Here is a 16,545-nt window from a genome sequence, read left to right as displayed (position 1 = left end):
TATTACTAAAAAAAGAGTCATTTGTCACTCTCCACACCCCTTATTCATCCTCTCCTACCCACATCTCCCATCTTTTCTACCCTGTTCCTTCCACATGCCCATGGTAGCTGATATCACTAACTTCTGAGTTACCCTTTCTGTCTCTATTTTTGCACAAATGAGCAGACAAATGTATATTTTCTTATATCCTTTTTTTCTTACATGAATACTAGCATATTATACATACTTTTTTCACTCTGCCATTTTCATTTACAAACCAGGCCTGGAAATTGATCCGTATTAGTTCATTAAGATTTTCTTTGTTCTTTTTACAGCTGCATAGTAATCTGTTATGTGGATGTACCACTCACTGTGGTTTATCCTCTAACATATAGGCATTTAAGTCATTTCCAGTATTTTGCAACTACAAATAATGCTACAGTGAATAACCTTGTGCATTTGTATGTTCATACTAAGGGAGGTGTAGCTTAGGGTAATTCTGAGAAGGGGGATTGCTAAGTCAAAAGAGAAGTACATACGTTAGTTTTGTGAGATGGCCCCAAATTTCCCTCCGCAAGGGCTGTGTCACTTTGCACACCCACTGCACTGTGTGAGAATGCTTGTTTCCTACAGCCTTGCCAAGAGCATGTTTATAATACTATTTAATTTTCTGCTAGTATGCAAGGTAAGGAAGTCTGTAAGTATTATCAGTGAAATTGAACATATTTTCAGTCTTTTCATATGATAAAGGGCAATTTTTATATATTTTGTGACTTATCTATTCATGTCTTTTGCCCATTTTTTTCCTTCCAGGTTTTTGAGCTCTTCTTCTGTCTAATTTTAGAGTTCTTTGTATATTAGGATATTGGTCCTTTATCTATGATATATGTTGTAAATATTTTCTCGGGTTTGTCCATTGTATTTTGACTTTGCTTATGGTAATTTTTGCAATGTGACTTAAAGATATTTATATAAACAGTTCTATTAATCATTTCTTCTAATGCATCAGGATTTTGTGTCACAGTTAGAAAGCCTTTCCCTCTATTGAGGTTTTCTTCTAGTACTTGTATGGTTTCATGTTTTACTTTTTATATCCTTGGTTCATCCTTACGCATGGTATGGATCCAGTTTTATTTTTTTCCAAATGACTAGCATTTATTAAATGGTTTATTCAGTGCCCATCAGCATTTATTAAAACCTCCATCTTGGCCAGTGATTTGAGATGGATGCCACCTTTATTATATACTGATTTCCATACACACTTGGGTCTGTTTCTAGACTCCTATCATTCCATTTGTCTACTTAGGTGCTTGCTCTACTGTTTTAATCATATATATATATATATATATATTTTTAAGTATTGTTAATATACAATCTTATGTTGGTTTCAAATGTGCATCACAGTGGCTCAACAGTTCCTGTGATCAGCTTATATTGTGATTGTGAATTATTGTGCGCATTTATCCCCCATCTCCCTCCTCCTCCCCACACACCTCACCCTGCACCACCATAGCCCTTCTCCCTTGGTAACCACTAGTCATCTCTCATTGTGTGAGTCTGCTGCTGTTTTGTTCCTTCTGTGTGTTTTGCTTTGTTTTTGTATTGCACGAATAATTGAAATCATATGGTACTTGTCTTTCTCCACCTGGCTTATTTCACTGAGCATAATACCCTGTAGGTCCATCCCTGTTGTCACAAATGGCAGGATTTCTCTTCCTTTTATGGCTAAATAATATCCCATTGTGTATATGTACCATCTCTTCTTTATGCATTCATCTATTGATGGACACTTAGGTTGCTTCCATATCTTGGCTATTGTAAATAATGCAGCAATAGATATTGGGGGTGCATATATCTTTTTTGATCAGGGATTTTGTTTTCTTTGGGTAAATTCCTAGGAGTGGAATTGCTGGGTCAAATGGTATTTCTATTTTTAGTTTTATTGAGGAACCTCCATACTGCTTTCCACAGTGGCTGCACCAATTGACATTCCCACCAACAGTGTGGGGGGGCTCCCTTTTCTCCACATCCTTGCCAACACTCACATTTTAGGTAAGGTTTTATTTCCGGGCTGTCTATTCTGTTCCATTGGTGTATGTGTCAAACCTTATGCCAGGACCCCACTGTTTTGATTACTACAGCTTTGTAGTAGGTTTTGAAGTTAAGAAACATGAGGCTTCCAATTTCATTCTTTTTCAAGATTATTTTAGCTATTTGGGGTCCCTTCAGATTCCATATGAATTCTGTAGATTTTTCTGTTTCTGCAAAAATGTTGGGATTTTGACAGGAATTTGCATGCTTATATTTTCCCATGTGAGCTTTAGTATCAACCTCTTTAGCTCTATTTTAAAAGCACTTCACAGTTTTATTGGGATTATATTATATTTTGAGTTACTGTAGGTACAGTTGACATCATTAGGATCTTGAATTGTCCTGTCTGAGAACAAGAACATACATCCATTTGTTCAAGTCTACTTTCATTTTTTTCTGGAGGTCTTTGAAGTATTTCTCATGTAGATTTTGCATATTTCTTATTAAGTATTTTACCTTCTTTGTTGCTGTTATAAATGATATTTTCTCTTACTGTGTCATTGATTTCTGTGTGCTAATTTAAATCCTTTTACCTTACTGAATTCAGCTAATGTTTGAATTTGTTCTATCATTGATTCTCTAGGGCCTTCCAAGTACACATTATCTGTAAGTAGAGATAGTTTCATTTATTTCTTTCTAATTCTTATTCCTCTAATTACTTTCTCTTATCTAATTGCATTTTCTAATACCTCTAGTATAATACTGAATAGTAGTGGAGATGATAGGCATCCTTATCTTGTTCCTAATATCAGTGGAAATACCTCTATGTTTCCCCCTTAGGAAAATGCTAGCTTTGGGACTTTATTTATTAAATAACATATTCATTGATTTCTGTTTTCTTAAGTGTTTTTTTGTCACTGGCTTTTAAAGTACCTATGAAGATAAACATGTGATTTGGCTTCTTAGATATATTAACATGACGTATTATATTAATTGATTTCCTGCTATTGAAACAATCTTGTATTCCTTCCATATATCCTACTTGGCCAAGGTATGTCACCTTTTTAATGGAGTATTGGGTTCTGTTGGTTAAGGTGCTGTTTAGAACCTTTGTATTGATAAATGCTGTTGATCTGTAATTTTTTTGTATGTCTTTATCAGGTTGGAAGCAAAGTCATACTTGCTTCATAAAAGGAGTGTTGATGTTTTCCTCCATTATCAGTCCTTGGGGACCATTTACTTTTCATTGTGGCTGTCTGGTCATTCCCTTCTGAAACCCTTTGGATGTGGTGCTTTTCTGTAGGGATAGTTACTCTGTAACTTTATCTAGTTTTCTAAGGAAATCGGTGTGCTTAAGCTTTCTGTTTCTAATGGGGTCAATTCTGATATACTTTGCTTCTCCAAAAAATTATCCATGTTGGCTAGGTTTTAAAATATATTTTCATAGGCTTCTACAAAGTAGTCTCTTACGATTTTAAAATTTTCTTCTGTGTCAGTGTTGACTTCCCCTTGTCATTCCTTATTTTGTAGACTTATGCTCTCTTCCTTTTTTTTTTTTTTTGGCTTTATTTAGTTACTTAGTGACTTGTTTTGTTTGTTAGTTTAAAAAAATAAGATTTAAATTTATTAATTTGACTGTTTCCTACATTTACTTAATGAATTTCTACTTTTAATTATTTCCTTTCTTTTTTGGCTTATGTTTTGTTATATTTATAGTTTGTGTGTATGTGTGCGGGTGCTAGGAATTTAATTCACTAATTTCTTTTGGATATGTAACTAATTCACTTACATTCTTATGGATAAATTTGTTTAAGGCTATAGACTTTCTTCTGATAATTGCTTTAAAAATAGTCCACAGATTCTGATATGTAGTATTTTCTTTTTAATTCTGAAAGTTTCGTTTCTATTCCCCATTTCATTGAAGAGTTGTTTAATAGAAGGTTTCAAAATTTTCCATGGGGAAAGGTCTTGTTAAAATGTTTTCTTAATAATTTCTAGTTTTATTGCATTAGGATCAGAGAGTGATATTTATATTTCTGCTATATAGAACTTTGTGATGATTTCTTTGTGACCTAATATATCACCCATTTTTGTGAATGTTCCATTTGTACTTGAGAAGAGGTATATTCCTATTATTAGGGTATACATTTTTATATAGGGAGATTTCAGAAATTCCACCTTATTGATTATGTTTTGTATGTCTTTTCTATCTTCACTTACTTTTGTCCCCTGAGAGTTGTATGGTATATGTTATTATTATGAATTGTGGCTTTTAGCATTAAAAGTGTCCTTGATCAGGTCTAATGCTTTTTGACCTGAGTCCTGCTTTGTTTGCTATCAGAATTGTAACCTGGATTGTTTGTTGTTTTAATTTTCCTGATGTATCTTTGCCCCTCCCTCTATTTTTAGCCTTTCTGAATTAGTTTGTTTTAGATAGGCCTCTTTTTTTCTTTTTTTTTTTTTTGAGAGGGCATATCTTATATTTATTGATCAAATGGTTGTTAACAACAATGAAATTCTGTATAGGGGACTGAATGCACAATCATTAATCAACCCCAAGCCTAATTCTCAACAGTCTCCAATCTTCTGAAGTATAATGAACAAGTTCTTACATGGTGAACAAATTCTTACATAGTGAATAAGTTCTTACATGGTGAACAGTGCAAGGGCAGTCATCACAGAAACTTTCGGTTTTGATCACGCATTATGAACTATAAACCATCAGGTCAAATATGAATATTCGTTTGATTTTTATACTTGATTTATATGTGGATCCCACATTTCTCCCTTTATTATTATTATTATTATTGTTTTCAATAAAATGCTGAAGTGGTAGGTAGATGTAAGATAAAGGTAGAAAACTTAGTTTAGTGTTGTAAGAGAGCAAATGTAGATGATCAGGTGTGTGCCTGTAGACTGTGTTAATCCAGGCTAGACAAGGGCAAGAAAACATCCACGGATGCAGAAGATTTCTCTCAAAACAGGAGGGGAGAGGTTCTAAGCCTCACCTCTGCTGATACCCAATTTCTCACCTGATGACCCCCCTGCGACTGTGCCTGTCTTAGGTTGTTCCTCCCTTGAGGAATCTTACCCGTCTCTGGCTAACCAGTCATCTTCCAGGGCCATACAGGGAGATGTAACGTTGGTAAGTGAGAGAGAAGCCATATTGTTTGAAAAGGTTAGCTTTTTACTTCTTTGCAGATTTATGCCCTGTGGCTTCTATGCCCAGCATTTGTCTTGAGGTATCTTTAGCACTTGGAGGAGTTATGATACTCGGTGAATTCGATATGAGGCACGAATTCTATTTAAGGGTTGTAATTAGGAAGGAAGAAGAAAAGCTATAGAGGTAACAGATGGAAGAAAACATGGGAAGATTGATTATTTCTTTGACATATCTTCTTGTAGAGTAACTTCAGCATGTATAGGTTTTAAACTACTAATTAAATTGTGCACACACATTAACATAATAGGAATACAGCTACATAACCAAAGCAGACCAACAATTACCAGCCATCTCCAGTGAAGCCAAGAAAACCAGTTAGGCACCTTAGGCATTTGTGAAAATTTGTCTATGATATAATGGATATTGTCCAACTGTACTTGAACAGTCTGAGAGAAATCAGACAAATTAAAACAACCCATTCCTGGGAACTGTTCACATCCCATATGTTCTTTTAACAGTAGATAGTCTGTAGTTGTAAGATTTTGGAGCGCTACAACTTGCACTTCTCCTAATTCTTGGTTGAGTTCCAACAGTATAGATCCAGTCCAATTTGTTGTTTTACTGTATGCACAGGCCAGCTTAGATATCTCTTTCTTCATTCCAATGGCAAGTCCAGGAACCAGTGGGATGAATGCAGCTACAACTGCAGCATCGCCTGGATCTTTGTTGAGGTTTTTTGATGATCATCTTCTGGTATGACTCTTCCCGAGAGTGCTGATGTTGGAAGTTCTTCTTCATATTGTATCTTAGTTCATTTTCTGGGTAGCCAAATTAGGCTTTGATCCTCTGTATAAACACAAACAGACCGTTTGCCCACACTTTGATCTGCCCTTTATACCATTGTGTAGAACTCATTGGAGGTCACCACACAGGAACTGCTTTTTTTTTTTTTTTAAGAGAAAGGAATATTATCAGAAAAGTGTACCTCCATAGCTGATCATCTGACACCCTTTAAGTAATCAAAATTAAGGATATTTAAAGCATCCTATCATGGAGTAATCCCCCTTTTCTTTCTTTTTTTTTTGTTATCTTTAATCTACACTTACATGAAGAATATTATGTTTACTAGGCTCTCCCCTATACCAGGTCCCCGCTATAAACCCCTTTACAGTCACTGTCCATCAGCATAGCTAAATGTTGTAGAATCACTACTTGTCTTCTCTGTGTTGTACAGCCCTCCCCTTTCTCCCACCCCCCCATGCATGCTGATCTTAATACCCTTCTTCCTCCCCCCCCTTATCCCTCCCTACCCACCCATCCTCCCCAGTCCCTTTCCCTTTGGTACCTGTTAGTCCATTCTTGGGTTCTGTGATTCTGCTGCTGTTTTGTTCCTTCAGTTTTTCCTTTGTTCTTATACTCCACAGATGAGTGAAATCATTTGGTATTTCTCTTTCTCTGCTTGGATTATCTCACTGAGCATAATACCCTCCAGCTTCATCCATGTTGCTGCAAATGGTAGGATTTGCCCTCTTCTTATGGCTGAGTAGTATTCCATTGTGTATATGTACCACATCTTCCTTATCCATTCATCTATCGATGGACATTTAGGTTGTTTCCAATTCTTGGCTATTGTAAATAGTGCTGCGATAAACATAGGGGTGCATTGGTCTTTCTCAAACTTGATTGCTGCGTTCTTAGGGTAAATTCCCAGGAGTGCAATTCCTGGGTCAAATGGTAAGTCTGTTTTGAGCATTTTGATGAACCTCCATACTGCTTTCCACAATGGTTGAACTAATTTACATTCCCACCAGCAGTGTAGGAGGGTTCCCCTTTCTACACAGCCTCGCCAACATTTGTTGTTGTTTTTCTTTTGGATGGCAGCCATCCTTACTGGTGTGAGGTGATACCTCATTGTAGTTTTAATTTGCATTTCTCTGATAATTAGTGATGTGGAACATCTTTTCATGTGTCTGTTGGCCATCTGTATTTCTTTTTTGGAGAACTGTTCAGTTCCTCTGCCCATTTTTTAATTGGATTATTTTATTTTTGTTTGTTGAGGTGTGTGAGCTCTTTATATATTTTGGACATCAAGCCTTTATCGGATCTGTCATTTACAAATATATTCTCCCATACTGTAGGGTTCCTTTTTGTTCTATTGATGGTGTCTTTTGCTGTACAGAAGCTTTTCAGCTTAATATAGTCCCACTTGTTCATTTTTGCTGTTGTTTTCCTTGCCCGGGGAGATATGTTCAAGAAGAGGTCGCTCATGTTTATGTCTAAGAGGTTTTTGCCTATGTTTTTTTCCACGAGTTTAATGGTTTCATGGCTTACATTCAGGTCTTTGATCCATTTTGAATTTACTTTTGTATATGGGGTTAGACAATGGTCCAGTTTCATTCTCCTACATGTAGCTGTCCAGTTTTGCCAGCACCATCTGTTGAAGAGACTGTCATTTCGCCATTGTATGTCCATGGCTCCTTTATCAAATATTAATTGACCATATATGTTTGGGTTAATGTCTGGAGTCTCTAATCTGTTCCACTGGTCTGTGGCTCTGCTCTTGTGCCAGTACCAAATTGTCTTGATTACTATGGCTTTATAGTAGAGCTTGAAGTTGGGGAGTGAGATCCCCCCTACTTTATTCTTCTTTCTCAGGATTGCTTTGGCTATTTGGGGTCTTTGGTGTTTCCATATGAATTTTTGAATTATTTGTTCCAGTTCATTGAAGAATGTTGCTGGTAATTTGATAGGGATTGCATCAAATCTGTATATTGCTTTGGGCAAGATGGCCTTTTTGACGATATTAATTCTAGATAGGCCTCTTGTTATCATCATATAGTCAGACCTTACTTCATGAGTAATCAAATTGAAAGTCTTTTTCTTGTAATAAGTGAGTTAAGCCCATTCACATTTATGGATAGAGCTGATAGGTTTAATCTCAATTCTGGGTTTATTTTTCTACATGATGAATTTTCTTTGTTTCACTTATTAGATTTCTTTTGGTATTTAGGAAGGTTTGTGTCTTTATTTTAGTGGTTTCTTGTAGTGCCCACAATCCCCTGCTTTCCTGCTGAGCCATCTAACATCCAGTTTACAGGTTTTAATAGAATCCTCCACTTCCCATCCTTTTTCTGAGCAACAATCCTTGATCTTATTCTATTTCCCTCATCCCTTCATCCTCCCAGTTTTAGTTGCTTTTTTCTACTTAATATTTTAACATCGTATTCTTGCACTCTCATCTCTATCTTTGTTTTAGTCTTAAATCTACAATGAAATATATTAAGTATGTCAGCCTTTTTTCTGAATTTTCCCCTATCACCTTGTGGGGAAGGAAAAATCCTTTTTTCTTCGTCCCTCTAGATTTTCAGCTGGGGCTCTGTAGCAAAAGACAGATTAACAAGAGAAAAGCATACTGATTTATTGAATGCATGTTCCGGACATGGGAGCCTTTCTAAGGAAATGAAGACTGAAGAGGTTAAACTTGAGCATTTTTATGCTGGTCCAGTGAAGATTGGGAAGTGTGGGAAATGTGGTAGGACAAGAGGATGTGCGCCGGGGGTAGTAGCCGGGGGGACTCAGCAAGGCCCACTCCTTTGGAGTCCTCTTGGTGGGGCCCCGATTTGGCGCTAAGGAAGTCACTCTCCTCTGGGTGTAGGGCAAGTCCTTCTGCGCCTCCCCTCTCTCAAAATTCCTCCAGCTTAAAACCTTCACTACTCCAAGATGCCATATATGGGGCAGTGTATCCTGATCCCTATCAATCCCTTGGCTGGATAAAGCCCCTCTTCTAGTAGATTCCTCCTAAAGGGCTCAGGCATGTAGTGTTCCTAGAGTTCTTGTATGTTTGAAACTTGGACAGTTTGACTGGATATAAAATTTTTGGTTCACACCTTTATTCCTTGAGGGTTTTTTAAAAATGTTTCTCTTTTGTTTGAGAAGTCTGATGCCAGTCTCCCTTGTAAGTTGATGTTTGTGGCTTGGACACTTTGGAGATTTTTTTTTTTTTAAATCTTTAAAGTCTAATCATTTTACTAGCATTATGTCTCAGTGTTGATCATTCTGGGTCAGTTTTCGCAAGTACACAATGGGCCTTTTAAAATATATAGATTCAGATATTCTTTTATTTCTGGAAATTTCCCTTGGATTATAGTTTTCGGTATCGATTCTGTTCCACGGTTCTGTTCTTCTTCACCAGCGGTGCCATTATGTATCTCCACCTTTACCTGCCTAGTGTCTGTCTCTTCTCCCGTTTCTAATGCAAACTACTTCCCTGCCCTTTTTGGTTTTTTCTTTCTCTCATTTCCATTCTCTTGGTTATATTCCTGCCTGTCTCCATGCAGTTTATTGCCTTTCTTTATTTGACTCTGTTTTGCTTTGAGCACAATGTTACTTAGCCTCCTTTTCTGAGATAATTTTGTTTCTCTCATTTTTTCCCCGAGTTCAATTAATTATTCACCTTCCTGTTATTTGCCCACTTCTGCGCTCTGTTTTTGAATTTCACACTCAAGGTGATTTTTCGGGTCCAGCTCAGTTTGAAGGGCTGTGCTGGTTTCTTTCTCCAGGGTCTTTGTTTCTTTGAGCGGCGGACGGGGTTTCCCTCCTTGAGGCGTTTGCTGGTTCTCACAGCAGCTTTACGTAACTGTAGTCCTCTTCCACCTGCTCATTTCACGGGTTTGGGTCGGTTTATAAGATTCCCAGTTTAGGGCGCCCTCTTCTGTCCGTGTGGCAATTACTGACGGCCGTGTATGCGCGTGCGCGTGCGCGTGCGCGTGCGCGTGCGCGCGCGGGGGCGGGGGGGAGGGGCTGTGTGTCGCCAGGTTTCCTGCTCTCTCTCATCCTGCAGGACTCCGTTGCTTCTTTCCCCGTCACCTTCCAGTCTCCAGGGGATCCCTCCTCTTTCCTTTTCTCTCCCCCTCAAGTCATGCCTTTCCGAGAACGCCCTCCTGGGCGCATGCACCCAAGGTCCTCTCTGATGATAGGTGCTCTGATTTCCAGGACTCCTGCTCTGTATTTTTGCAGTTGGGTGGGCTTTCTCTTTCCGTCAGGATTTGAAATCAATCTTAGGCCACCACGGCTCCCCAGTTCTGTGCCATTCCTCCCGGCCCGCCCTTGTCCTCTCTGAAGGCCTGCAACAGGAGTGAGCAATAGCTCACTGAGACTTGATGTTTATTTCTCCACTTAAAGATAGCATGAAGCTCGGGCATTCCCCTTGTCTGGTTATGCTAAAGGCGTGGGTTTGGCAGTGCTCTGTGTTCTGGCTTTTGTCTTTCATTTCTTTCTTTGAGCGTGTGCTGGGAGATGTGAACTGATACAGCCACCATGACCTTGGTTGTCCAGAATTCCATTTCTTGAGTTTTATATCATTTGGAATGTTTTTGGTTCTATGCAACACATATGCTGGGCTCAGTTTGGCTTAGACAGGAAATGCACTACTGTCGTATACCAGAAGTCTGGTGCAGGGCACTCCAGGCTTGGCACACCAGGCCATGTCCCCATTGCGTGCCAGCTTACAGCTGGGTGGCAGCAGCTCTTTCACACTCTAGGCCCCGACCACAGAGTCCTGCCGCTGCCCCCACTCCCAGCAGCAGAGCCTCTCCTGGGCGTTCCTGTGTAAGGGATTTAGTGATGAAGTCCACTCAGGGAGTGAAGGGGCAGGACTGGATAGAGGAGGCTGCTGGGCAGAGATGTGGTCTAAGTCCAGCCTCTGCCCCGTGGGGACTCCGGGGCATGAATGACATGCCACAGCATATGTCCTGAGGGAGACACAACAAGAGAGCCTGATCTAATGTCTCTGCAGCTGTCACTGGTCATGACTGGGTCACTTTCCCGCTCCTCACTCAGGGAGCAGTCAGGGCCAGCTCACCTCTGTCAGCTCAGACTAGGGAGACTGCCCAGGAGCTGGGGGTGTGTCGGCACCTCCCAAGTCAGTGAGAACGGAGGGAGTTCTGGAGCAGAAGTGAGGTGCAGTCAGGCGGAGGTGGACAGCAGGGAGCCAGCCATATGCATGGCGAGTTTGCTTTATGCCGGGCACAGGGCACGGTGGTGGGTACACCCAACAGGGGCCTGCCCTCTGGGCTCAGTCTCACCAGGCAGACCGACTGGGAAAAAGCTCAGTGGTTTGAGGAGCTGGCAGGTATTGTGAAGACAGAGTAGGATAAGGGGCGTCCTGGAGGGGCTGCTTTAGGTGGCCAGCAGTGGTGGTGGTGGCTCATTGGGTGCTGACATTTGGAAGTAAGGGGAGGAGAGGGTTCCGGTAAGTGGAACAACAGGGAGAATGAGGGAGATGCCTGCAGGATCTGCCTGTGTGAGGAGAGTGTGGACGGTGTGTAGGCCCACCCTGCCTGCTGCCTCCAGATCTGAGCCCAGGTTAGGGGTCAGCTGGGGGGTCACCCACCCTTGGGCCCAGTCGTGATGTCTGAGCTCTCATGTTCTCCTGAGTTCTCAGTGCCTTCCAAGTGCTGGCACATGGCAGGCACCCAGTAAACATTTGCTAAAAGGAAGTGTGCCTCAGTGACCGGCGTCCTCTGCAGAGCCCTGAGCTACCGCGTGGTAGGCGGCTGTGAGCAGCGAGCAGGCAGCCCTTTGGTGGCTCCGGGCCCAGACTCCCTGCCCACTGCTCTGGGGCCTGCCCTGGGCTCCTCGGGGTGGGCATCAGCAACAGAAAATGGGCACACTGCTGATCAGGGACAAAGCATCAGAGCCAGGGGCTGGTGGCCAGGCTGCAAAGGGGCTGAGCTGTTGGACAGTGTCTGAGCAGCCAATGTGGGTTACCAGAGGCCTCTCTGAACACCCCACAGCCGACTTGAAGTATCTTCACTGCCTCACTGTTTATCCAGCAGACCCTCAGGGGGATCCTGCTGGGCACCGGCCCCCCACTGCTCCAGGGAGGAGCCTGAGGCATGGAGGGCCCACTCCTGCTCCAGCAGTGAATGGCCAGACTGTCACGTCCCAGCTGGGATGTGAGAACCAGGGAGGCAAAGATGCAGAGGGTAGCTGCAGCCCAGAGCCAAGAGGTGGAAGTCGGGGATGGCTTCTTGGAGGAAGTGGCACTTGAGCTGAGCCTGCTTGTCTGGGAAACAGAGAAGCATAGAAAGAGAGCTGTGGGCTAGGGCCTGGGAGAAGGGTGCCCCTGTGGAGAGAGGGCCTCCTGGGTGACATGGCTAACCTCTTGCCAAGGCCTTCACTGCTGGTCACGTACAACTTGGAGCCATGGACATGGCTTTCATTCATCCCTTTATGTGTGCATTCAAAACCTGTGTAATGGGGGCCCCTTGCAATGCCAGGCCCTGAGCAAGCCTGTGCAGAAATGACCACAAGCCAGACATAGCATCAACGCTGCTCCCCGCTGTGCTCACTGACCAGCTGGATGCAGGGGTGGTGAGACAGGGGAAGCCCTTTGGGGGCATAAATGGGGCCTGCCCTCATCTAGAGAGGGCAAAAGATGCCCGGGACAGAACCCCAAGGGAGGAGCTGAGCTGGTCAGGCTGAAATAGGGGCTGGAAGACTGTGGCAGCCAGAGGGCATGGTGTGTGCAAGGGCTGTGAGGTGAGAGGGAGCTTGGTGCCTTCAGGAGGGACTCGAAGGCTGCTGGTGGCTAGAGCTGGGGGTGTGGGCAGGGAAGGGCCTGTGGGGAGGGCAGGGCCAGCCTGTAGGGCCTCTCGGGTTCCAGGAAGTGCTTTGGCTTATCCTAGCATCCAAAAGACCCAGGAATGGATTTTAAGCAAGAGAAGGATAGGATGTGATCAAATTTGAGTCTTGTGGGAGTGGATTGGAACGGGCAGGGGTGGGGTGCAGGCAGGACAGTGGTACCATCGGGAGGTGAGAAGCCAAACAGGCAGATGTGGGCTGAGGCAACAGGGTGGCCCTGACTGCCCCACCTCGGTCCCCATGGGCAGGTTTCTGGGGCACCTCAGCAGCCTCTCCAGGGAGGTGAACCTGGACTACGAGCGCAGCATGAACAAGATGAACTTTGACCGGGTCATCTCCTCCCAGCCCAACACATTCTCCTACGTGACCCTGCCTCAGAAGGAGGAGGAGAAGGTGCCCAACCAAGGTGAGGGTGGTTGGGCAAAGGCAGGCCCCATGGCTGTCCACTGGGCCAGAGTCCTCCCTCTAGGGTCGTCTCTGAACCTGCCCCGTCCCCACATTCCCCTTCTTCCCCACTGCCTGGAGAGCTGGGCAGGTTGGGGGTGAGGTGCGGGAAAGCCTTCTTTAAAGAGAGCAGACGGACAGACTGATCAGGTAGGAGCCAGGCTAGCATGTGCCAGGAAGGCAGCTGTTCAGGAGAGGGTCACAGAGTTCTGGGTGCCCGCCCTAGGGACACCTGGCTCTGCCTTCCTCCAGTAGCAAGGGTCGTTTAGCACTGACTCGGTGCCTTCTCAGGGGAGGCCGCTGGTCCTCTGGCCCCTTTGCTTTGGGCTCCCCCTCCCTGCTCCTTCCGTTGCCTGGACCCAGCTTCCGTGAAGTGCCAGAGCCCGGTGGGGTGTGGACATGGGGCCTGGTGCTAACGGCTTCCTTAGTGCTCCAGGGCAGGCCCCTGGGGTTGTGTGCAGAGTGAGCAGGAGGGGACGGAATCCGAAGTTCTCACCCCTAGGTGCATCCAGAGGGTACTGGAGGGCATTCACTCACCCCAGAGCAGGTACCTTGCTGCTAGGCCTTAGGGCCACTCCGGCAGGCTGTGGGAGACGAGGGCATCTGGGGACATGGTGTCTCTACTGCAGAGGAGGCGGGAGTTACGTGCCTCCTTCAGCACCCTGTAGATTGTCCTCATCCGGCATGCCCCAGGCAAACTGACACTGGCGCTTGGCCCCCACCCCCACAGGGCTGGTGACTGTCCCTGAGTACCCTTTCCGCGAGCAGAGGGAGGACTTCACCTTCGCGTCCCTGCTCATGCAGCCGGAGGTCATAATGGCCCTCAGCAAGGTGCGAGCCGAGTGCAACAAGGTGACCACCATGTCCCTGTTCCACTCAAGCCTCTCCAAGTCCAGCCGCCTGGAAGAGTTTGAGCAGATCCAGTTGCAGACCTTTTCCCAGGTGCGTGGGCAGCAGGCACAGGGGGCGGCAGCCAGAGACTTGCAGCTGACAGGCACAGGCCAGGGGCCCCAGCTCCATCTGAAAAGCAGACCTGCTCCTCCCAGACCTTGCGGGAGGTGGGGTGGGTGCCTCGGGGTGGCTCATCGCTGGAGAGGATGGCCAGGTAGGCTTCCCTTGCAGTCTCTTTCCGTCCAACCCTGGTGGCCTCTGAAGCAGACCCCTTGTCTCAGAAAGGGGAGCAGGAGCCCCATGTGCGGCACACCTGCCTGAGGATTGGACTGTGAGGGAGGAGGGGTGTGGCCCCCCTGGAGACAGGCGCCGGTGGCCAAGAAGAGCTCGTGTCTCTGCCTCATTCCCCACTCCCTGCCTCTCCCCCGTGGCCTGCTTCTGCCCCTCCCTCTCAGCCCTGAGATCCCGGGGTCACAGGAGGGCATGGGTGAGTGGGGCTCGGCAGTAAGTTGCGGCAGGGCAGGTCCTTCTGTGGGCATCTGCTCCTGATGCTGCTGCAGTGCCCCAGCGCCTGGAACCCTGAGCGTGGCGGCCGCGGGTGCAGGCTGGGTGGTTGTGTGATGCCCCCTGGCCATTCCAGGTGCAGATGTTCCTCAAGGACAGCTGGGTGAGCATGCTCAAGGTGGCCATGCGCAGCAGCCTACGCGACATGAGCAAGGGCTGGTACAACCTGTACGAGGCCAGCTGGGAGGTGTACCTCACATCCAAGCTGCGCCGGCTGATGGAGCTCATCAAGTACATGCTGCAGGACTCGCTGCGCTTTCTGGTGCAGGACTCACTAAGCAGCTTTGCCCATTGCATCAGCGAGGCCTGCTGCAGTGTGCTGCACTGCCCGCGGGACATGGCCTGGGGCGAGGACCACATCAACAGCCCCTACAGGTGGGGCCCTGCTGGGCGAGGCACCTGGTGTCCCGCAGCTGTTCCTTGCCAGGCCCCCAGGGGCTACAGCTGCTGGGGTGGCGACCAGGGCAGCCCTTCGGAGAGCCCGGCTCCCACCCCAGCTGCCGGGTGGCACCTCACAGGCTCTGACTTGAGTTTCTCCTGGGGACCTAAAGGAGCACTTGCCCTAAGCCGTGTGGGTTCCAGGGGAGCAGGGCGGCCGGCGGCTGCTTTCACAGGGGGACGCATGCAGGTGAACAGTCATCGGCAGTCTTGGCAGGGGCTGTGCCAGGGAGAGGTGGCATCTGAGTCAAGACCTGAGGCCTGAGGAGACACAGGGGAGGTGCACCAGGTGGAGGGGCCGGAGCGCAAGAGGCCTAAAGGGCTGTCAAGGGAGGAAGGGCCAGCAGGTGTGGCTGGAGTGGGAGGGTGGGGAGGCTGGCCAGGATGCCTGTGGGAGAGGCCGCAGGGACCAGGCCAGAGCACGCGGGCCTCCTGGGGTCATTGTTGGGGCCAGACTTATTCTAAGGGTGGTCAGCAGCCATCGCAGGGGTTAACCATATGATTTACATTCCAAAATGGTGCTCTGGATTTGTGGGGACAAGTGAGGCAGAAGAGAAGTCCGACCAAGGCTCTTGCCGTTGTCTAGACAAGTGCTGAGGGGTGGGGACATGGTGGGGCAGTGTGTGGGCAGTAGTGCTGTGGGGCCTGGATGCAGAAGGGTGTTAGGAGACCAGGCTGATTGCAGGGGCCATCCCGAGCCCTGGGGAGCTGGAGGGAGTCAGGGGACGTGGGATGTTTGAGATAACCATTAGAGGTCCAGGGGGCAGGTGGTTGGCAATCCAGATCATAGACCCAGCTGGGATCCACGCTTGAGGGTTGTTGACATGTAGTGGGCATATGAAGCCAAGGATGGTGGGCATCTAGGGAGAGTGAGGGCGCCTGAGGGCCCAGGGTCCAGCCAACATGCCCTGATGACCTTAGGACTGAGTGGGGCTCCTCCCTGTCCCTGGGGCCCACAGATCTTTGGGTGAGTGGCAGAAATGGAGGAGCCTGTTTGGCTGGTGTAAGTCTTCCTCTCTGGTAACTTGGAGTTTTCTGGGAGGAGGGAGGAGGCAATTGGAGAAGCTCAAGAGCCATCATGCTGGCAGGAAGGGCAGAGGGCCGGGTCTCCCCAGACCCTGTCCACGGTCAGCCTGACCACCCCCCCCTGCAGGCCCCGGAAGAACCCCCTGTTCACCGTGGACCTGGTGCTGGACAGCTCGGGGGTGCACTACAGCACACCGCTGGAGCAGTTTGAGACATCTCTGCTCAACCTCTTTGACAAGGGCATCCTGGCCACCCACGCGGTGCCCCAGCTGGAGAAGGTACAGCTGTAGCTTGAAGCCCGGGCACCTGTGCTAGAGCAGTGCAGCCTTTCCGTGGGCCCCCACCTGGCTGGCCGTGTGCTCAGC

The 16,545-nt window shown here is 46.4% G+C and overlaps 1 protein-coding gene across 1 annotated transcript in view; it reads left to right on the top strand.

Moving 5' to 3' along the window:
* The window catches only part of DNAH1 (dynein axonemal heavy chain 1), a 73,537-nt gene that overhangs the window by 13,963 nt on the left and 43,029 nt on the right, over positions 1 to 16,545 (top strand). The window contains exons 9-12 of the mRNA XM_057486850.1: positions 13,066 to 13,223; positions 13,992 to 14,203; positions 14,793 to 15,091; positions 16,308 to 16,458. Coding sequence (XP_057342833.1) covers positions 13,066 to 13,223; positions 13,992 to 14,203; positions 14,793 to 15,091; positions 16,308 to 16,458 — 820 coding nt within the window. The remainder of the gene's footprint in view (positions 1 to 13,065; positions 13,224 to 13,991; positions 14,204 to 14,792; positions 15,092 to 16,307; positions 16,459 to 16,545) is intronic.

The sequence above is a fragment of the Manis pentadactyla genome, chromosome 1, assembly GCF_030020395.1.
Source record: "Manis pentadactyla isolate mManPen7 chromosome 1, mManPen7.hap1, whole genome shotgun sequence".
NCBI classification, from domain to species: Eukaryota; Metazoa; Chordata; class Mammalia; order Pholidota; family Manidae; genus Manis; species Manis pentadactyla.
This window is presented reverse-complemented; position numbering and strand designations above follow the sequence as displayed.